General features: G+C 35.5%; 1 protein-coding gene across 1 annotated transcript in view; it reads left to right on the plus strand.

The window, feature by feature from the left end:
* TRDN (triadin) overlaps positions 1-23,076 on the plus strand; it is a gene marked incomplete at both ends in the record, with an annotated part of 195,594 nt that overhangs the window by 13,522 nt on the left and 158,996 nt on the right. Inside the window, 2 exons of the mRNA XM_079550350.1 lie at positions 11,480-11,686; positions 18,399-18,440. Of these exons, the coding sequence (XP_079406476.1) occupies positions 11,480-11,686; positions 18,399-18,440 (249 nt within the window). The remainder of the gene's footprint in view (positions 1-11,479; positions 11,687-18,398; positions 18,441-23,076) is intronic.

Raw genomic sequence — 23,076 nt, forward strand, 5'->3', positions numbered from 1 at the left:
TGGTTTTACTACGTCAGTTGGGAAAATAAGTTAGCATTTGCTGTAGGAAACAGAAAACTCTTGAGCTAGATTAATCAGTTGATAATTCTGCCATTTCCCTTTCTGTGAATCATAATGGTTGTATGATGCTATTATGCTATTACTATATACCAGAAAAGACTAAAGAAATTTTGCTGCCCACATAATAATACAAATATCAGGCACAAAAAAAAAAAAAAAAAAAAAAAAGCCTTTCACTTCTTGGTTCTTTGTTTTTTTCCATGTCTTTAATACAACTTACAATTATCTTTCAATTTAGAGTTGCTTTAGAACTGGGAATTTCAGTTATAGTCTGGAAGTAAAACCATTAGCCATTTTAAGCGCACACATCAAAGTGTTGCCTTTCATGCAACATTACTTTTTTTTTTTATTTTCCCCAAGAGAAAGTAATAGCTGGCCCCAGAATTTGAGTTATTTGAATTTGGATTTCACATCTTCTTCAGATTAATGGCAGCGGGAAGGTACAGAAAAGTATCTGCCTGTGCATCTCTCTAGTTCTAAACTTGCCCATAGATAAGAACAGAACAGTCTTGCTGTCAACAGGCACAGTCTGACACATTTGGGACACAGGGAACATTTCAGTTTCACTTTATATGTCATATGGATATATCACTGTCTGGTGAGCGATATTTCTATGAATTATTATGGAGAATGGCTCTATTTCTGGAGCTGAATAATGGAACCAGGTAACCACTTCTTGGCGTTTATCACTGGGATAAATTAGAGACCATTCAGACTCTCATATCTGTTTGGTCAGGTAAGGTCTTTATTATTTTGTCTCATTTGCTCTGCAGAGATCTGAATAGGTGCACTAGAAAGATTTAAAGTGCAGTTCCATCTCTGGATTCCTATAATAGATAAAATTAGATAACAAGAATTTGAGGCCTGGTTTCCAGGTCAGAGAAGCAGGAGTCCCTGAACCAATCTTTAGGCTATTCATTGTGCTGTTGAGCAATCCTTCTGGGCTGGTTTGTTCACAATGTGTTGGTGTGAAAATTAGAAATATTAGAAGTCCTTAGGGCTTAGGCACAGGTACAAGATAGACTCTCTAATAGTCTCATTTGTTGTTAATCTACTTCTGGATAAAAGTCAGATGTCTCTAGTAATTTCTAAAATCTGTTCATAACCTTGTTCAGCTGAAAACAGATAGATTTGAGCTCTCAGAAGGAAAAATGCAGGTAGTGGGTACAATTACTGAAGTGATTTTTTTTATTCTTCAGGTAACCTTCAAAGAAATCTAAATGATCTTGTTTTTCATAGAATCATAGAATGGCCTGGGTTGAAAAGGACCACAATGATCATCGAGTTTCAACCTCCCTGCCATGGGCAGGGTCGTCAACCTCTAGACCAGCCTGGCCCTCCAGGGATGGGGCATCCACAACCTCCTTGGGCAACCTGTTCCACCACGTCACCACCGTCTGTGTGAAAAACTTCCTTCTGATATCTTACCTAAACCTCCCCTGTCTCAGTTTTAAACCATTCCCTCTTGTCCTATCACTATCCACCCTCATAAATAGCCATTCTCTCTCCTGTTTATATGCTCCCTTCAAGTATTGGAAGGCTGCAATGAGATCTCCCTGGAGCCTTCTCTTCTCCAAGCTAAACAAGCCCAGTTCCATCAACCTTTCCTCATAGGAGAGCTGCTCCAGCCCTCTGATCATCTTAGTGGCCCTCCTCTGGACCCGTTCCAAGAGCTCCACGTCCTTCATGTTCTGGGGTCCCCAGGCCTGGATGCAGTACTCCAGCTGGGGCCTCACAAGAGCGGAGTAGAGGGGGACAATCACCTCCCTCTCCCTGGTTGCCACCCCTTTTTAATGCAGCCCAGAACACAGTTGGCCTTTTGGGCTACAAGCACACACTGCTGGCTCATGTCCTGCTTCTTGTCTACCAGGACCCCCAAGTCCGTCTCTGCAGGGCTGCTCTCAAGCAGATCTTCCCTCAGTTTGTATAAATAACTGGGATTGCTCTGACCCAAGTGCAGCATGCTGCACTTTGCCTTATTGAACCTCATTAGTTTTTTTTTCATGTGCCCACTTCTCCAGATTGTCCAGGTCCCTCTGGATGGCTTCCCTGGCTTTTCCTTCTTTTCAGTGTGTAGATGAAATGCCGTATGAATATCAGCATAGAGAAAAAAGACTTTATACCTGTACATGAATACTCTGTGATCTTTTCTCATCAAGCTTGCTTCCATAACTGTTTCACATTTTCAAAAATTTGTCCTTGCTATAATCCAGTAACTTTTACTTAATGCCGAATTCCATCCCCATGAGTTCAAGAATCTTTTTTGTCCTAAATCCAGAGGAATGCTCTCCAAAGGATTCCTCCAGACCAAAAAAAAAAGGAGAAAAATGACTTCAAAGGAGCCATCTTGATCAAGACTACTGCTACTACTTTTTTATTAGACTCCTTGACAAAAGGTGGACCTTTGTTCAAAAGCTCCTTTTTTACTACATACTGTAGCTAACTACAGGTAGCTTGAAATAAAAGAAACCAAAAAATCATCTTGTTAATCATTCAAAGACAAAAATGTGAGAGATAATGCTAGTTCCACCAGGAGAAACACAGATCTGGAATTTTTTTACAGAGATTCTTTATACTGGTATGGTGGTATAGTTGCTGGGAGTGAAAACAGGTATTTGTAACCTACAATTTATCCTTCAATATTTATTATAACTATCAATATTTTACAGATGGGAGCATCTAAATGGACTTTCTTTTTCTTATAGAAAAAAAAAAATTAGCGTATTTCTGTAATCCCTTATAAACATTTTAGGACTGTATGAAGTTGAGTTTCCAAAAACAAATAACAAAAAGGATGCATACAGTGCTGTTGCTTCAGAAGGTTTCATGCTATTTAAAGATAAATGGCAACCATTTTCCTCTAACCTTCATTTTGACATTTTATAAGATAAGATATACCTCTCAGCTTATATCAACTCACAAGTATGTCTGAATAACCCTTTGGCACCTCTTTCATAAATGTCAGAATTCTAAAATGAACAGTAAGTAAAAATTCTTTTTACTGTTTTACAGAAAAAAAGCTTGTTTCCAAAAAGGGAAGGTATTACTACCAATCAATAAAAAGTATCTTGTACAGAGTACAACAAATAATGAATTTTTCAGGATACTGAGAGTTTAGTGTTGTATGCTTAGAAGTCAGTTACACTCTTTTCTTATCTGCATAATGAGGAATTCGAAAAGAAACGAGATTTTTGAACAAATCTCAGAATATTTAGAAGAAAATGTAAAAGAGGGGTCAAAGTGATTAGGCATTTCAATCAGAAAGATGTAAGTCTCCAACTCACAGATATGTCTACTGCCTTTTGGAAAGTGAGTATCTTGCGTGTCCCTTTGCTGTAGTTGGCTGCTGGTTTCATATGCAGTAAATGGTACTTCTTTTCTTATTCAGTATGAACAACTGTACTTTTTGCAGTTTTGTCTTTGTAGGAATAATTTATTCCATGTTGATTATTGTTAACTCAGTGGTTTTCTAAGTTCTCAAGAAATCACTATATGAAGTAATAGACCTGTCAATAAAATGATATATACAATTTCCCAGTAAAATCTCCTGTCTTTTAAACCTGGACCTTAGAGTTTTCCTTCCCTTCCTTTTTTTCCTAAAGTCATTTCAGATGTGAATTCTTGTAAGGAAGCTTACAATACAATGTCGTATAAGACTATTTCAGCAGGCTCAACAACAGAGAGAATCTGTTAGCAGCTAATAACTGTTCATTCCTTCTATGCCTGTTATACTTGAATAATAACCAGGATAATGTAAAAGTTCTTTGAAATATATATGCACACGGGAAAAAAAAAAGCACAGAAAGAATGTTAAAAGTCATCTCAGCACAATATTCTTCATAAGCAATTTCAGAATGAAGTGAAAGTATTTTACACTGCCTTGGAAAGGTACACCAGACAAATTTTCCAGTACTTAATGTGAAATATCAACCAATCCTCTGCTGAACTATGAAATCAAAATATGTAAAGAAATAAAAATGCTGCCTGTTTCAGATGTTTACAACCATATCATTTTCAGGGTTTATAAATTGTGGAATGTGCTGTTTGGAAAGACTTTTTTACTTAATCTTCCTTTCAGGGTCAATGTGTCTTGTTCCTCTTAATCCACATCTTAATTTTCTGAAGATCTTATTTGCTGTTACACTTCAGTGAATTGTATTTTCCTTCCCTACTGTCACATTTGTTTTCCTCAACAAAAAAATTTCATAGCTACTTCTGGGATTTCCATCCCTGCCCCATCTCGTCCCCCCTACCCTCCTCCCATCCTTGCTGAGGAGAGCTCTTGTGGCAGTGAAGCCAGGATACCCTAATGGATTCTGGCTCTTTGCTTACAGCACTGGTCCAAATCCATCATCTAAATCTGCATGGAAAGAAGTTAACTATGTAAGCCATCTCAATATATGATGTACATATACTTTTTTATATGCACAGAAGTTTTTTTAAAAATGATCTTTGTAGCTGTTCTCAGGAAAAAAAAAAAAAAAAAGAAAGAAAAAGAAAGAAAAAAAGAAAAAAAGAGAAAGAATAAGAAAGGATGGACAGACACATGCCTTCAAAAATTGTAGCTAGACAGAAATGATGTTCCTTAAAGGTATTTTTATTTGATATTCTTGGAATGTGATGAAGAGCTGTTGTGCTTCAACTGTTTAATCAGTTCAGCAATTTATTTATACCAGGTATTATGGTGCACTATATAAGAAATATCAAAACGTAGTAAGAAATTTAAAAACATTGGAACTTTCTGTGTTTACACTGTTTCTTTTATTGAGAGTTACTATCTCTTCACAGAGGGTTTTGAAAAATTGTTCTATATAAAAAAGAATGCTCCCCCAAAAACATATTCTGTCTTTTTATTATAACAGCATTGCATAAAAAATAGTAATTTGTTTCTGAAAAGTTCATTTTCTCTTGCTGCTCTCTCCCATTTAGAATCACCATACTCCTCACAGTATATTGATGAGGAAATTGCTATTATTTCGCAATGGAAGAATTATGAATCCAAGCAGGACATAAGCAGTAGTGTCTAATGAATTTTCAAAATGAAAAAATCCTGTTTCCATTTAAGTGGAATTACAAAGAAAGAGCAGTGGAGAAGTAATAACATAACTAAACTATTGCTTGTTGAACTTTTTGATCTTCTCTCCCAGTTTCATTCATTAGTTACAATGATCATTTCATGCTATGAGCAGGTACTTCAAAGTCAGCAGACCTACTTCAAAGCATAGATTTAGCTGGTGAGAATGAGGTTATCAAGAGCATGAGAACTGTCAACATGGCAGTTGACTGGTCCAGGTAGTGTGTTATCATGTCTTCATCAGTAGCCACTGCATAATGCTGAAGAAAAAGTATTGAGTTGAAGTATTAAATGTTTACTCCTTATTCTACCATAATATGCTAGAACCTCCAGCATATAGAGATTTGAAATAAGGGCGATCCCTGAGCTAGAGATTATATATTTGTTTTTAAAAGTACTGATTTTTTTTCCATGACATTTCCCAGTCCTTGTCATAACATGGCCATATCTCATTGGAAAGGCATTTTCATTTTCTGCTCATGAAGTTGTTATTAGTTAAATAAGTAATTTATTCAGGGAAACTTTACTTTGTGTTTTTTTTTTTTCCACATAGCATGTGGTACTACTGTATCCTAACAAAGCATCTTTACTAGAATGCCAAAATATGGATCACAGCTTAGAATACAGAATTAATAACTTCTATTGTGTTCACTTACACTATTTATTCTTAGTAATAAATAACAGTAATTAATATTAATTAATAGTAGTATTATTTATTTATATTGCATAAAATTCACATTTTCAAGGAATTATATTGAAATGACAATAAAATATATCTTTTATTCTACAAACTTCTTATTGAAATTGATGCATGTGTTCAACAGATTGGTATACATAATTCCTTGGAGAATGAATGGGAATCATTAATAGAACTTCTCAAAATTATCAGATGCTATCTATCAAAAATAAAACCAATGCAGCTATAATAACAGAAAAGGAAATTAAAAGAATATACAGCACAGTATGTAATTGTAAGTGCTTTTCTGAATTCAATTGTTCAGTTAATTTTCATGCTCCATCCACTCTATATTCCATAATCTCTATTCTATTTCTTTTGTAGTGTAGAATTGGTTACTGCATAATCTCCAACCCTATTTTCCACATTTCATAAAGAATATTACATTTTTATAACTATCAGTCGCCAATAAATCCGCAAATGTTCCCTAACAGACAGCCCCAGTTACAACTTTTTAAGCCATTAGTCTGCAAAGATGCTACCTTTTGACTTTGAGAAGTTTGCCAACATATACATACGTGTTGAGAGGTTTTTCTTTTTGCATTTTGATTATATAAGCTGTGAGTAGAGCAATATGTCAGTACCCTGTGCGATGACTTTCAAAATCTGTATATTCTGGGATCAGTTGTGAAACTCCTTCTACATATTTTTTCCTGTTAATCATTCCAGTTGTATTCTTTCATTCATACATAGTGGTATGCAGTATGAAACAGAAAAAAAGATTTGATTGAGTCAGCCATCTTAAGAGAGGATTTATGCTGCAGCTCTAAATAAATTATTTTTTTGTGGATTTGTTACATTTCTGCTTATCAAATTGCAGAAGCTCCTTTAAACTCAGAACACCTATGATAGGTAGGTGCCTATTACCCATTTCTGTGCTGAACTGAATCTCTTTGCCCTATCCACAGAGCCTGTTGCCAATAGTGGTGAGAGAGGAGCTTGCAAAGATAAACTGAATTTGCCTATTTGAGATATCTTTCACTGATTCCATCTACCTCTCCGTCATTATTAGGAATCCTTGCCCTTGTATTACTATGTTTGTTCAATAGGAACCATGACACATATTAGTGGATCTAAGAAGGTTCTTAATCAGTTGAAAGATACCAGAATTTCACTGTTCCCAAATGTATTCAAGAAAAAGGCATGAGTCCAATGTAGAGTTTCCAACTCCTTGTGCCTTTGAAAAATTGGCCAAATCATCTATATACTTTTTGGGCGCATTAAAAAGAGCTTGGCCAGCAGGTCAAGGGAGGTGATCCTCCCAATCTACTCTGCCCTGGTAAGGCTTCATATAGAGTACTGTGTCCAGTTCTGGGCTCCCCAGTACAAAAAGACAGGGATCTCTTGGAAAGAGTCCAGCAGAAGGCCACAAAGATGGTGAAGGGCCTGGAGCATCTCCCCTATGAAGAAAGGCTGAGTGAACTGGGTCTGTTCAGCCTTGAGAAAAGAAGACTGAGAGGAGACCTGATCCAGGTCTATAAATATCTAAAGTGTGGGGAGCAGAGTGGTTAGGCCAGACTTTCCAGCAGTGTGTGGAGACAGGATAAGGGGAAACAGCCAGAAACTGCAGCATAGGAAGTTCTGCACAAATGTGCGCAAGAACTTCTTTACGGTGAGGGTGATGGAGTGTTATAACAGGCTGCCCAGGGAGGTTGTGGAGTCTCCTTCTCTGGAGATATTCAAGACCCGCCTGGACGCCTACTTGCGCAACCTGGTGTAGGGAACCTGCTTTGGGAGGTCCCTTCCAACCCCTACAATTCTGTGATTCTATGAAGGCAGAAAGTTGCTGGACAAAAGTTATAAGGCCACTTCAGGAATTTTTTTTTTGCAAGTTACTATTAACTGCATCAGAAATTCTGCCTTTTTCTTTCCACTTGTATAAACCAAGGGGGCAGAAATCATATTAGAGAGATGAAAAGAGAACTATAGCAATGCATACCACCTAAAAAACAGGAACAGACACTTCACTTTGGGTATTTTTATGTGTATGGGAAAATAGTAATTATCATCAGAGCTGCAGCAGTCTGCACGCTCAGTGAAGATGATATGATGGACCTTAAAGAATGCATCAGATTATTGTATACACATTGCCCAGTCCTTCTCCAAAGGGTTCTAATCTCTACCTCTTTTCTCCCTCTGGCATCCTCCTTCTGTAGATTCAGATTCCAGCCTGCCACAAGAGTGGTGAATTGATAAGGTCACTGGGTTAAAGCCCAAGGCTCAAGCGAGAGTTTAACATACAGTGTAAATTTATACAGTCATTCTTTCTGTTTTCTACTCCCTTAATTAATATTTAAATATTCCAAGTGAAGTGAAATAAGTTGAACAGGAGCCATTAATGACCCTAATCCAGAGCACTCTGTAGTCTGTTTATTGGAGTGTTCATCTGGGAAGCAGAATAGAGAAGTCAAAATCTACTATCTCTTCCATTTAAAGGCAGACTGCTCTGAGGCTTCTCAAGTCTCAACTGAATTGCCCTAGAAGTAATGTTATTATTTAAAAAACAGCAACCTCCTTCTTCCTAGCAGCATGGATAGCCCTTTGTTTTTAATACATCCAGTATTACCCAGTCTTAAAATTACGTTTTGCATTAAGTATTCTACTTGATTTTTTAATTTTTTAAAATTCTATTCTCAGGATGAAGGCTGTAATACAGAAGATATGTAGGAAATAACATAAATACAGGAAATGACTATTTTATATTTGAATGAGTCTGGACAGTATAGGGCTGGTTTTTTTTTTTTTTTTTTTTCTTTTTCTAATTTTTCTTCAGGGGTACTGGGAAGCCTAGATGCTAAATTGCCCATTTCTTCATTCCTTGACCATAGACTCCCTATGCTTATTATGCCTTAAGGAGAACTCAGCTCACTAACCCAAAGGGGTTAACTGCCAGAACTACAAGTTCACCCTAAACTCTAAAAGTTGCACAGTATTCTCCTCAACATTGTCACTGATTGTCAAGGTTTATTTATACCTCTGAGACCTTATGGGTCTTTAGATTGTATCCTAAGTGACAAGACTGAAGCCAAAGGATTAGTAAGAATCTCAGTGTTTCAGCGGTTTAGAATTTAGCAAATCAATCTGTTGATGCAAATGTGATATTTGTGACCTGATGGGGCAGTTCTGTGTGCATGAGAAATTGTGATGTGGAGTCAAATGTATATATCTCTGGAATAATCTTTTTATGAAATGTGCATAACTTTTAAAAGTTCCTAGCCCCATTGAAAATCATTAACAATCACAACTCTGTGCGCCAGGAGGCTCTCACAGATGTGGCAGTGGGCTGAAATTGGATGGCTGAAATTTTAACAGCCTTCAGCTGCACCCTCCACTATTAAAAAAGATGTTGCCACCCCCACATCTGGGACTGCTGATGTGTTCACAAATCTCCTAACCTACTGCAATGTTCATCTAAGTATACTAAACTGGCTTGGATTCTGGTTGGCTATAACACAGGCAGAGAAATTGGTCTTGGGCATGAAAATGCTAATTATATGGGTGGGAATGTCTGGAATTTGATTTTAACCTGTTGCTGAGTGACACCTCTCAAGTGGGAAAGGGACACTTGATAGGCTCCAGCAGTTGATTTCAAGGCAGCAAATATGTCTGCTTGGGCAGAAGCTCTGCTCAACTGTAGTACTGGATTTCCTAGGAGTCCAGTGGAAGGACTCAAAGATAATTAAGGACCTGGAGCATCTCCTGTAGGAGAAAAGATTGAAGTAACCTAGGTCTGTTCAGCCTGGGGAGGAGACTGAGAGGGGATCTGACAAATGTTTATAAATAACTAGAGGGAGGTGGGAGGGAAATAGATGAGGCCAGGCTCTTCTCGGTTTTGTGTGGAACAAGGAGCAATGGCCTAAAACTTGAACATACGTAAGAAATTCCGTACTAATATGCAGAAGAAATTTACGGTAAGGGTAACTGGACACTGGCACAGGTTGCCCAGAGGGGTTGTAGAATCTCATTTAGGGAGATATTCTAGACTGGTCTGGATGCCTACCTGTGCAATCTATTGTAGGCTACCTGCTTTAGCAGGGGTTTGGACTTGATGTTCTCTTGAGGTCCCTTCCAACTCCTCCGGTTCTGTGATTCCGTGAATATTTTTCAGAGGAAGAGAGCAAGTACAGCTAATTAGATTTGTGAATAATGCTGCCTATACTTGTCCCATCTTTCTTTACTGATCTAATTGTGAAAATAGCAGGACTGCTAGATTTGGGAAAGAAGTTAAGATCAGTAGGAGATGGACAACAAAGCACACAACATTTGGGCACTCAAAATGAAGGACAAGGCAGGGAAAAACATCAGGATTGCACCATAAGTACTGCAAAAATGGTAGTGGGGAGTATATTCATCTTTGTGTAGTGCAGCTCTTTCACTTTCTATACCCCTATCATCCTAGAAAATTATTAGCTTTTGGTTGAGTAGCTGCAAAGGAACATATTTGATATCAAGGTGAGAAATAGAGGTATGAGAAAATCAGGCATCACCTTATTCCTTGAAAGTTCAGACCTCTGTGTGGACAAAGGTCCCTAAAATCACTGACATTTATTGAGAGTTGTTAAAAAATGAACCCACCTACACTGGGAACATATGTCATATCATATATATCATACAGTAGCTTAACAGTAGGTTACCAGCAGATTTGTAGACTAAGCTGGTGGAGTAACATGTTCTACTGTTTTTAACTGTGAAGCTATGAATATTTTTACTTTTATTGTTTTATATTCTGGAAAACAACTACCAACCAAGATTTTTTAGGCTATCACTGTATTTTATGAGGAAGAATAATATGGAGCATTTCAAATGCTGTCAGTTTTCATTTACCAAAATTAAGATTTGTGTGGAGAAATAGTTTTTCTCAATACCCTAAGAAAAAGTAGATTAACTTTTTAACTCTCCATTAAACATTTAATTTATAGCAACAGTTAACTTAGTTAATGTTAGTATTCACCTTCCTACCTTCTTACTGGGACCAAACCAATGAATGCTTTTTGAAATTAAGCCTACTTTGGCATTGTAACTCTTTCTTCTAAAGAGATAATTTAATTATGTGAAAATGAGAAGATCTAAGGTATTTAAAAATCAGGTACAAGCTTCCTTGGAGTGTAATGATACTGTATGTTTAAATCTTTTGTGTTTCTGTTGGATAAAATGGGATATAAACGTCCTTGACAGCAGAATTCAAGCCAAACCTCAAGTGGCATAAATGCGTTAGCTCCATTACAGATAATGGAAGTACACTTAATCACATCACCTAAGAATCTGGCCTACAGCCCATAACAATACAGTCCTTTGGAGGGTAATAATATTTGATGTTTTCATCAATCACTCTCCTAGGTCTGTAGCTATCTGTGGCAGACTGAAAAATGTCACATCATAAACAAAAAGGCCAGTCATGGCTATTTCACCATGTTTGCATTCAAATAAAATTTACTAATTGTGGCCCTAGTTCAGGAAAATCTTCTTTCAGAAAATGTAATATTTACTTTTGTAATATTTACTTTTAATTTACATGTTCTGAGAATAGATGTATTTCAATACAACAGTCAAATTCTTGCATCTTAGGCTCCAAGTTTTATATTCTCATTCCTTTGCTTTTACTTGCCTAGGACGTATGTCTACGACCACTACAATAACAGATGGTAAGAATGGATCTGTTCCATCATCCATGAGAATGGGCAAGAAATCAGTTACAGAAGACCTTGTGACAACATTCAGCTCCCCAGCAGCATGGCTTCTTGTTGTGGCTCTGATTGTTACCTGGTCAGCAGTAGCTATTGTAATGTTTGACTTGGTGGATTACAAAGCCTTTGCAGGTAAAACTCAGCATCTTTTGTTTGATATATTTTATATAAAAATTTAAAAAATTATGAAGGTGTGTGTATTATGTAAATATGAATGAATACCTTCTTAGAGTCAGCACACTGTCTCTGCTGAGTTTACTGTTAGGGAAGATATTGTGAGAAACGTCAGAATATATTCATTTATACTTCATAAGTCGTTATTATTTAAATCTTTCCATTTTGCAGCCCATCTTTATCCTGGAAAATGTATATGTTGACAGTCATATGATATGCATATGAGCATACATGCTCAGATTTCTGTTTTGCAATTTCAATATAAAAATATTTCAAAACTAATAAAATGAATTATTAATTTCCATCTTCTTAAATATATTTTCAAATTTCTCTTAGTTTCCTTAAGTATTCTGACATCTGCTTATACAATTCCATCACAAAAAATATGAAAAACACCATTTGTAAACATACTAACTGTAAATTCATCTGCAAAACTCGTAAGTACAGAAAGACAGATTCTTAGCATTAGCTAAGCCATAACCATACCCTTAGGCATTTTAAGATTGGTCAAACTGAGTATACAGGATCAAGTTTGGGAATAGATTGGTTTTTGAGGGCAAGGCATATTCATTTGGCACAAGGACTATGATTCTGGTTGAGGAATGAGAAGAAAGAAATGGTGAATAAAAATGAGCTCATCATTACTTGATTTTTATACCTTGTAGCTGGCAGTCATGTATAACAGAAATTAAAATAAATTTTTGTTTTTAAAGCATACTATTCAGCAAGCATGAGATAAGCAGGCTGTAGTGACTGGGGAATATGTGAAGCAAAACTAGAAAAGAAATGATGAAGGTCCTTTTCTTTTCTAAAGAAGAACACCAGCTCTACAGTGACCTCATCTATAACAATAATTAACTAGGAATAGAAATTCAGCCATTTTATTAGCTTACTGATAAATCCATAGATTTTAGTCCTGCTGTAAATCAATATTGACCTCAAGATTCGCTGAAAAATCTTTTGAGGCAAAGAGCTTGAAAGAAACCTACTAATTCTGATTTGATGGATGACACAGAAGCTTGGAATATAGACAAAATGTATGGCAGATCTCATTTTAATTTTTTACTTCTAATTTGTTTTCAGAAGGAATTCACTTGAGTTTCAGTAACGTAGAAACTTCCTTCTGAGTGACCCTTTCTACACAAGCATCAGATTTTAATATGAACACCCAAAAAAATGTGGCAAAATGGACATAAACCAAGGGAGAGCAACCACCATATTTTGCTTGTAATTTTCCATATTAACTATCAGTCAATCATATTCTTACTATTTTTTCAGTAAGGAACAAGGGTATGCCTTAGACAAAACTCCTAAACTAAGCAATTCATAGACTAGCTGTCAGCTTATGCATGCTCTGTATACTACTCAGGGTAATATTAAGCAATGCAAAACTATATTTTTTTGGTGGACTGAGGGAAAATTTCTAGGCAGATGGAAATCTGATGTTCACGTTGTATTGGTTAAATGAGCTTAAATCCCAAGGGCACTGATGCAAACTGACATTTTCAGACCAGGCAGTAGAAACAAAATAATGTAAAATTTAATCTGCAGAAGGAGTTCATATTTTGTAGAGATCTCTGAGTGATGATATTTCAGTACTTTCATGGGTTCAAGTCTTTTTCTTCCCAAATATATTTCTGTTCCTACATGATTAATTAAAGCAACATTTAAATAATCTATTAATGGTGAAATGTTAAATGAAAGAACTACTGTGCTCCTTCAGACCTAGATTTATCAGACTGCTTTCTATTTTTACGGATACATAACGGTGGCTGTATAGCTTTTATTATGGCCAGGGTTTCAGCTCCTGACTTCCTAATCAGCTGCAGTTGTCCAGCTGAAACCCACCTGTGGCAATAGCTGAAGACTTCACATAGAGTCACCTGGCTGGGAGTACTGATACTGAAATTATTTTCACCCTCTGACAGTGTGGCCTTTGCCTCCAGTGGAGCTGTGAAGGAAAACTTGGAGCATGTTTTAAGTGACCCCTTAAATCTAAAATCCAGGAATAGTTTCATTTTACAATGACATTCTTCCTTGAATAACATACAGTTTAAAAAATCTTAATCATTACTTTCATTGCTGTAAATTTAATTTTTCAAGCATGATTAAATTTAATTTATTAGTTTTTAAATGTAAATGAAAGATGCCAAATAAATTAAATGTGACTGTGTATTTTTTTTTATGTACAAAACACATAACATTCAGTGTCTTTTTTTTCCTGAGGTAGAACTTGCCTTTCTTAAGTCAGTGCATACATTTTTTTTTCAGATTTCTTTCCTTGAAGTTCCATTAAGCTCAACTCTAGAAAATAGGCAGGGAAAAGCTGAGAGGAAAACTTGTTTAGTCTGTCGAAGAGGGAACCGAGATTTGATCTAAGAGCAACACACTCTTTCAAAGGGCAGCTGAAAAAGTAGTAGATGACAAACAGTTACCAAGATGATTTTCCTGTAGTATCAGGTGATATAACAAGGTGAAATGGCCTGAAGTTGTGTCACAGGAGGTTTATGTTGGACACTGGGAACAAAATCCTTATCATGAGGGTAGAGCAACACTAAGACTGCAGATTTTCCATCCTTGGAAGTCTTTGAGACTTTGTGAGCTGGTCATGGCTATCTGGCTCCAGTGGTAGCAGAAGTCCCTTGCTGAGAAGGATTGCACTAGATGAATTTCAGGGATGCCTCTGATCCATGTCTACATGATTATATGATTCTATGAAAACCTCTGTCAGAATTTAATAAGGTATTTAGAAAGCACATTGCCAGAGATCTCATTGGACTTCACAAATCTGGGGTGGATTTCCCCAGCCTCATATATGGGGTGTGAATCTGTGAGCCATCGTAGTCAAGATTTCAGTCACTTGTTAGTGCAGTTAAAAATACACTGTGCACATCTGCAGAGCTAGCCCTCTACCAGGTTTGCAGGAAGCAAGAACCTGAGCTGAGATTGCTGGGTAAAATGTCACACACCTACATGCTGGCACCCACTGACCTAGTGACTCCCATGACAGACTTTCATCATATTTATGAGCAAGAAATGCCAATTCCATAGCAAAGTCACTATTAATGACTATTCTGCACAGAACTGACTGTAGAAGAAAACAGCAGTTTGTAGACATAATAGGCCAGGCCAGGTTCTGCATATCTAAGGAATATACTTAGATTTGCTCCTCCTAATTCCTACTGGTTATAGAAAACCAACCCACAGATTTTGCTTTTTGAGAACTACGGTATCAAACTCAAGTTTGGAAATTTTGAAGATTTATGCTAATTGAGATTTATCACACATATAACAATATGAAAATGAAGTATTTGTTCTCATCCTGAAATAAATGTAATGAAAACTTGCATTCCTATCATGTTATTTGGAAAACTGTAAACATGACTGAAATATTTCTAGTGTCGTTTGAAGAAGACATGCATTACAAAAGGCTATCACACTATAAAACTCATGTAGTACGTAACATGTATGAATATGCAATAAGTAGCATACCACACTGGGAGATCTCTTATACATTCTCAATATTTCTAGAAAAGCAAAAAGATTCATTTTTGTTTTATGCGTGCTTTGCAACAATTTGTAATTACTTCCATCCCTAAAGTTCAAAAACATTTATTTCACTAATTGGCTTCATAATTCATGAATGTATTTCATGCATTTCTTGTACACATAGCTGGATCATATATTTTAATTAGTACATGTAACTAAATAATTTAAGATTATTTCAGTTCCAAGTTTTGATTGCCCAGGAATCTGCATTTGCTAATGGGCGAATAAAGGGCTCAGAATTCCCCACCCTCTCCATGACCAATTACACATAATTAACATTACCCTAATTTCAGATTCAGATTGTAACATTCAGAGTAAATTGACAGTGATGTTGCCAGTCACCTAAGAGCCAGACTAGGACAAACCTAGTGGAACCTCAGCAAATGTACAAAACCCCCAAATAGCTAGAAAATAATAAGCAAAAAGGGCACAAGACATGGGAAATGCAGGTTCCCATTTTCTTTTAATCACATTCATAAATGCAAAAAGGATAGGACCTTCCTTGTAGATAATTCATTGTTCTCAACCAAAAGAGGCATTTTAGAGATCTCCAGCCAAGGCAGATCTCTGTGGAGGTAATGCCTATCAATGGAGACATAGAGCTGCTGCCTCAATGCGAAACTGCAAGGATTATATCAGTAAGATGTTCTCCTTAATGCTTTTTATTTTTCTTTTTTCCTTTCTTTTAAGGTAGATAATAGGAAAACAACTGGCCAAATTGTTCTGGGCTCTTGGACATCAGCTTCTGACTAACACAGTCTGAAATCACCATTTCCCTGTCTTTAGTTTATGGTCACTTTTGTTTTGGAAGGTCCTGGGTATCCAGAGTGATATACATATTTTCCAGTAAAGGAAAACAAACAAACAAAAAATTAAGACCCTAGTTTTCATTTTAACATCTGTATTTTGAAGAGAAAAAGACCCAAGAAAATGGTGAACAGGACTCTAAGTAATTTGTGCTGTGTAGTTGGCACATTTTTTGTTCCAGTCTTCTGCATGAAAAAATTGTAAATTTCAAAACCTGATTATGACAAGTGGAATTCAAAAAAGACAGCTACTCTACTACACTACTACTTGCCTATTACTTTATTTGTCTATTTATTTATTTCTCTATTTTTTTGAGATAAACATTATCAGGAACATGTAACTAGGTTGCCATAAAAGTAATGTCTCCTATTTATTTCCATGGAAACGACAACAGATACAAGGAACACAACAAGTCTATTTGATAGATCAAATTATTAGCTACAAAACACTATTTTTCATGGTGGCCACCATTAGCTATGCATTTTCAACAGTGGTGAGCAAGAATCTGCCTGATGTGCTCATAAAAATCTACACCAGCAGAGGTGACACACTCACTGTCGCCACCAACTGACTCACTGTCCTGTCATTCACACTTTGGTTTCCATCAACATTCAGCAAGCATCAATGACAGTCATGACTTTTTTCTAAATGGAGGAAATCAGTGACACACCTTTGCTTCATACGCACTTTCATGTCAGATACCATTTGTCAGACAGCCTCTCTGCTGCCACCTATCACAAGGCAACAAATGTAACAGAATACTGGTGAGAAGGTTCAACTCCTACTGTCATACCACCAACAGCCACTTCTGATGTCGTGGGCCAATACAGTAAAAAAAAGGAGGCACTACTTTTGGACCAACCCACATACATTCATTTTTCTTCTGGAGTTTTATCCTAATACAGTCATTCTGTTGCATTTATGTTCAATTATAACTTCTAAAAATTGAGAGGAAAAAAAAAAGAAGAGAGTACTTATATTAAGATTGGTATTTTTTCCAATTTTACTAATAAAATTAACTTACTTTTGTTTTTGCTTAAAGTGCCAGCAAACAAATAGAACAAATATTTTTGCCTCTCAGTGCAAGGGGTGTTTAAAAGTATCACCAAATTAAAATAATTGCTAAAAGGTTTTCCAGACATGCAAAGCCCAAGAAAAATCTCCAATGGAATGCAGGAGTGGAATGTAAAATAATAAAAATATAAAATATAAAAATATAAAAAATAAAGTATAAAATATGAAATATGAAATATAAAATGAAATATCTTGGATATCGTGGATATCTTTGACCAAAACACTGATGTAATCTTTTAAAATACAATTTTTACTGTATTTACAGGTGTCAGTCTAAAGCATAAGTAAACAGCTTTTCAAGGTTCTTAATTAAATTGTTCAAATTCTACAAATGTACCTAACATCCAAAAAAAATTTTTTTCATTGCTTTCCAAAATGACTACACACACAAAAAAAAAAAAAAAAAAAAAAAGAAAGCGTGGGAGCGTGGGGGTGCTAAAGATGAATTTATGAATTTCAACTTAAAGAAGGGGTGCTCAGGAGATATCCTACATCCTGTGTTTCACAATGCAATAAATATTACAGCTGAGTTAAAAACCCCTAGAAAATGAGTTTGTACTCTGAAGAATGATAGTCTATGAAATACTGTAGTTCTTCAAGTACTACATCTCAAATGGTCCAACATATGCAAGATCATAACCTGATAGATCAAACTTCATGAGCTCGCAAACTTGAAAGTATAAAATTTCAGAACCTCATTCAATGGACAGGAAAAGAGCCAAGAAGAGAAAGAAGACTCACATACCTAAATAAGCTACATGGGATATGAAATAGAAACCATACTTCAGGATTGTAATTCATTTCAGTAACAATTCCAAAAATGTGACTTTCTTGTTATTTGCTATGGAAGAAATCCAAATAACTAGAGCTGCCTATACGTATCGTGTATTCTTTTTAGCAATAGAATGCATAACTTTAGAAAATACGTGTGTTGTATTTAACAGTATTTTTAAATTGCTGTGATTTGTACTATATTATCTAACATGTCTGGATAACTGTCCACTGGAACCCTGAAGCAGTGATTTTCCTGGAAGAATCCTCTTTGTAGTTGTTTATCTTTTTAATGAACTCCAATTTCTGCTTCATAACAGCAGCCCCCAAGATTAAATAAGTTGTCACTTCTCTCAGTAACTGCTTCATTTATTTGAGCAACAACTGAGGATGTTCATGACTGCTAATGTTGTTTCTCCCTTTTTTTTATTGGCCTTTCTTGTGTTCATCATGTTGTCATCCGCTCTAGCCAGCTATTCACAGCGTTGCGATGATCCCTGTTTACCACCTGGTAAAGACGCTGTGCCTGCAGTGTTCTGAATATGTGTGTGCATGTGCTCTCTGCTTGCTGAGGTAACAATGCACGGACATGAGCAGAGTACTAGGGTGCAGTAGCACTGCTCCTCGGCTAAACCCAGGTCTGCAAAGTTCATTACAATAGAGTGCTCCCAACATTCACACCCGAGACAGGTTGGTCAGTGTCATTCCTCCAGTCAGCAGATACTCAGTATCAGCGATAACCAGGGGGATATTCACTTCATCATGATGAATGCATTTTTGAATATCACTGGACAATTATTTAACGGGACTGCATTATGAATGTGAAGTTAAAATCTGTACTCTCAGTTAGAGAATACAAACTTCAGAATGAGTGAAAAATAAAGATTCAAAATATTTTGGATTAAATATCTGGCTGTTTAAAAAACAACACTTCATTTAGGTCTGATCCAGCAAATCTGAAGCCTTTCACCTGATATCAAACCAAGTCACATAAGTAACATACAAAGCTGATGCTAAACTTACATTCCTGTCCACATTTTTTTATTTGTCTATATCAAAAGTATCAGAAATTTCTTGATACTTTATGAAACACTGTGAATTTAATTGTAAAATTTGGAAATTCTACTTATATTCCGTGTATTCTATTATTCATATTCCACATTTTATATAAATATACTCTATTTATAACTGCTGTCTTTTGGGATAAAATATTTTTGTCCAGTTTCATGTGAGGTTTCCGCTATGGACCTGATCAATTATCTTAGGCTGATATTAGAAAGAGATAATGTTTAGTACAGAATGCAATCTTCATATTTATATTTGAGGTACATATACAAGGGGAATTTCTGGGAAATACTGAGGTTGAGTTTTTTTAGAATTGTTTTATACAGCTGTAATTCATTGATAGCCACCAAAGTCTATTCAGATGACCAGACTAAAAATAGTTATCACAAATCTTAAGAAAGTATAAACTTTCAATTTAAAATAATTTTATCACTATAGCAGAATATTTTACTAGACTAGGATATGTTTTATTATAAAGAACTAGTATTAAGCTTTTGTATTTTATCAAACATGACAGAAATTCTGTCTTCGTCAGCTGTATCTTGTCAGTATTAATGAATTAGGTTCTATCTAATAGATCAGTCTTTACACCAGATAATTACCATCATTTGTATTTTAATTGCATTCAATTCAGTGAAGTCAAAATATGTAATTGATGAAAATCCAACAATATTAAATAATTCACAGACATTCATTTAAAAATAACTTTAAAAGAGGTTTAACTCTGACTATATGTTTAACTATTTGACAGGAGAAAGATTGATAGAAGACCACATTCTTTGTCAGAGTTATTAAAACCAGCATAACTGAAGTCATTTGCACAAATAAATCAATTAGCCACTTTTTATTGTGCAATTCACATGAATAAATAACACAGACTTTGAAACATAAGCAAATTTGCTTGAGGTACTGCAATGAATCATACTGTGTGATTAACCAATTACTGTTGTGAAAAGCTGCTGTTACAGTACTTACTGTCAGTTCCAGTTAAAAACAAACCAAAAAAAGTTTTCTTTTGCTTTCAAACAGCACAATTTTACTGCAGTTGAAATGACTTTGTCACTTTATGAAAATCATCATTGCTTGATTTTAAAGAAGCTAATGAAAGGTGAAATATTAATTGACTTTAAAGGTACAACATCTATTTCCAAATCAACTGGAGTAGAAATTGTGAGTCAAGGAGAATTTAGAGTGGGATAAATCAGTTGCTTGGAATTCTTGTGCTCACCTTTTTAACCAAATTATTGTTTCTGCAACAATAATGCTGGAGAGCTTCAAAGGATTATAGCAATTTAATTTAGATGTAATGAGCATGAAAACCGGCTTCAAAATACATAGAGAGTTTCCAGAAACATTTATATACAACAAAAGTATATTTGAAAATTATTTTAACCACCTTTGTGCATGTTTTTAAAGAAAATTCAAACAAGACTCCAAATTTCCTTGCAGATACATAAAAGAGGTAAAAATACTCGACTAGGAAATTCAGTTGAGTTTTCCTATGATAAGGTTTTCTTGAAAAGTAATGTATAAAATCTTTCAATTTTACTATAATTCGTACCCTGTCAGCAATAATTCTTCCATATTTAAGCATTTTCTAGAGCATTCTGGAACCAAAAATTTGAAGGTCCCACTAGGAAAATAAAATAAAAAAAAGGAAGAGCATGTTTGGAAATTAATTCATATCATTCTAAAAGGATGTGAGATGGAGGTGACAATTTTTCTTATCTGAAGGTCAAAATAGCTTTCTGAGTTGGCTTTTGAGAGAGTCCAGATTCACCAGGGACTCAACATCTGGCTTTCAGTACATTTGACTAGATAGGACGATCGGAGTTTAAGCTGTGATTAAATGAAATGACATCATGTTAACAAAAGGCCTTCAGTGTTGTGTTTCGTCCCTCAATTTAATCTGTTTAGTAACCATTTTCTTCCTTCCTCCTCTTTTCCCTCCTCTATTCTCAATCAACATTTTGTATTTTTCTACTACATAATCTAAGAGGAACAATTGCCTCAGTTTCTACTTACCAGTTCTACTAACAGTAGAACTTCACAGCCTGGATTTACTTGAGAACTATGCTGTCTTCATAAAGCCTCTTTACAATTTATTTTCGGGGTCCTGCCTCTGCTGCTCACAGCAGTCCCAGCACAACAGACACAACATAAAATACATATCTATATATACATTCATTAATTCATGATTACAAATATCATTCATTCATGATTATAAATACAGATTATGGTTATAGATTAATTACAAATTATATATTATGTATTATATGTTATATACCACATGCTAATAAGAGAAGTATATTTTCAGTTTAGCATTATAAATACTTTGTATTGCAGTGTCTGACAAGACATGAAGAGCCAGACAGAATTATGCAAAAGACAATTAATCCAATCTGAATGTGTTGAATGCATGACTATTGAAAACAAAAGTCATCAAGCTGTAGCATTACTGGACATCTGTAAAGAAAGAATAATTTAATTTTAAAAAATCTATATTGCAAGAAGATGTCAAGTTTAAATTTTATCTTGAAATGTGTATTTCTCAGCTATACTCTTCATACAGAAGTATGAAAATCTTTCTTTGCATGTGTGTGAGCTAAATGGCATCTTTCTGCTTTTTTTCTCTCAAATTGCTTTCTTTCCTTTGCTTCATGTGTGTTTTGTTCTGCTAGAGGAAGAACAATCTCCTATTGACAAAGTTGCAGGGAAATCTAAAAGCATGGGTTTGATCAGTAGCTCTTTCCATTCAGGATTATCTGGTGTGGTGTTCATAAGCATTTTAAGATGAGTTATTACTCTTAGCCCGATATTTTAAAAATTCAGGAAATATTTTTTAAAAATTAAGTAGAAGATCTGTGCACAAGTAAACTTTCCCAGTCTATGTCACTTGAATCACACTGCAAATGGATCTGTTTAATTTTGCAAGTTTAATTTTGCAAATACCACTGAAGTTTTATCTACAAAGCCCCAAGTCAATTTTTTTCTGAATTTTCTATTTGAAACAGGATTTGCAGCTCTGGCCTGTTAGTGTAGGTATTCCCGGAAAAATTAGCCTCTGGACACTTACGATTTCTAATCCCTTTTCCACAGTTTGCTATGAAGATGTTATGAATTAAAGACCAGGATATGACGTTGAAGGCTCTAATTCATCAGCAAAGATGGCTTGCCTTGGGGTGGTTGCAATAATTTCCTCTGCTTTTTAGATCTTCTCTGAGCAGTTCCGATGCCTGCCTGGGGGGACAGCTCTCCTACCTGTGAAGCAGTTCTTGAACTGCTAATATGTAGCCTCAAATATTAAAATACACTGGCAAGAATTTTTGTTTTGTTTATAGATGTGGTCCCTGTGGCTATAAATTTCTGTGACTGTAGAAACAGCTGAGCCATCCCTAAGCATCCAGTGGGTACAGGGTGGGCAGAAAATGAGGATAGAAACTAGGACAGCTGTATGATGTTTAACCACCCTTGCTTGTGAATCTAAAGCTTAGTTATGCTGATACCCCTCTGGCCATTTAATTCTGTGTGTCCACTTACACACTTTAGCATCTCTAAATTAGAGTAAATGCAAATGGCACCAAGGCTCAGGTTACAGATTTATTTTTATAGTCTGAATATAAATGTACATATTTATATAATACATATATAATTCTCCTTGTAAACAACGGAGAAAGTCATTTGTGGCAAATCTGTTGAAAAATTAAAATCTCTGGACCTCAATATGGAAGTCCAGTGCAAATAAATAGATGCCTTACAATAAGAAAAGTCAATACATCCTGGTATACTACTCAAAATCTTTCTGAATTATTTAATCAGTTGCAAATGTTAGCACAAAACAGTACATTAGAAGAAGAATTAATTAATATTTCTTTACAATGTTGTCATTTCAGCAGTGTGCATGACTAAGTTATCTGATGTGCCTGATTGTTCAGTAGCATATATCTATATAATACAATTTCCAGGAAACAAAAAGCACCATACACCCCAACCAAAATATTTATTTGATCTACACTATCAATAAGCAGATCTGAAATAACAATAATTTTTAAATAAAATTTTATACTTAAAATTACTAGGAT

This window comes from Tetrao urogallus (assembly GCF_951394365.1).
Source record: "Tetrao urogallus genome assembly, chromosome: 2".
In the NCBI taxonomy this organism is placed as follows: Eukaryota; Metazoa; Chordata; class Aves; order Galliformes; family Phasianidae; genus Tetrao; species Tetrao urogallus.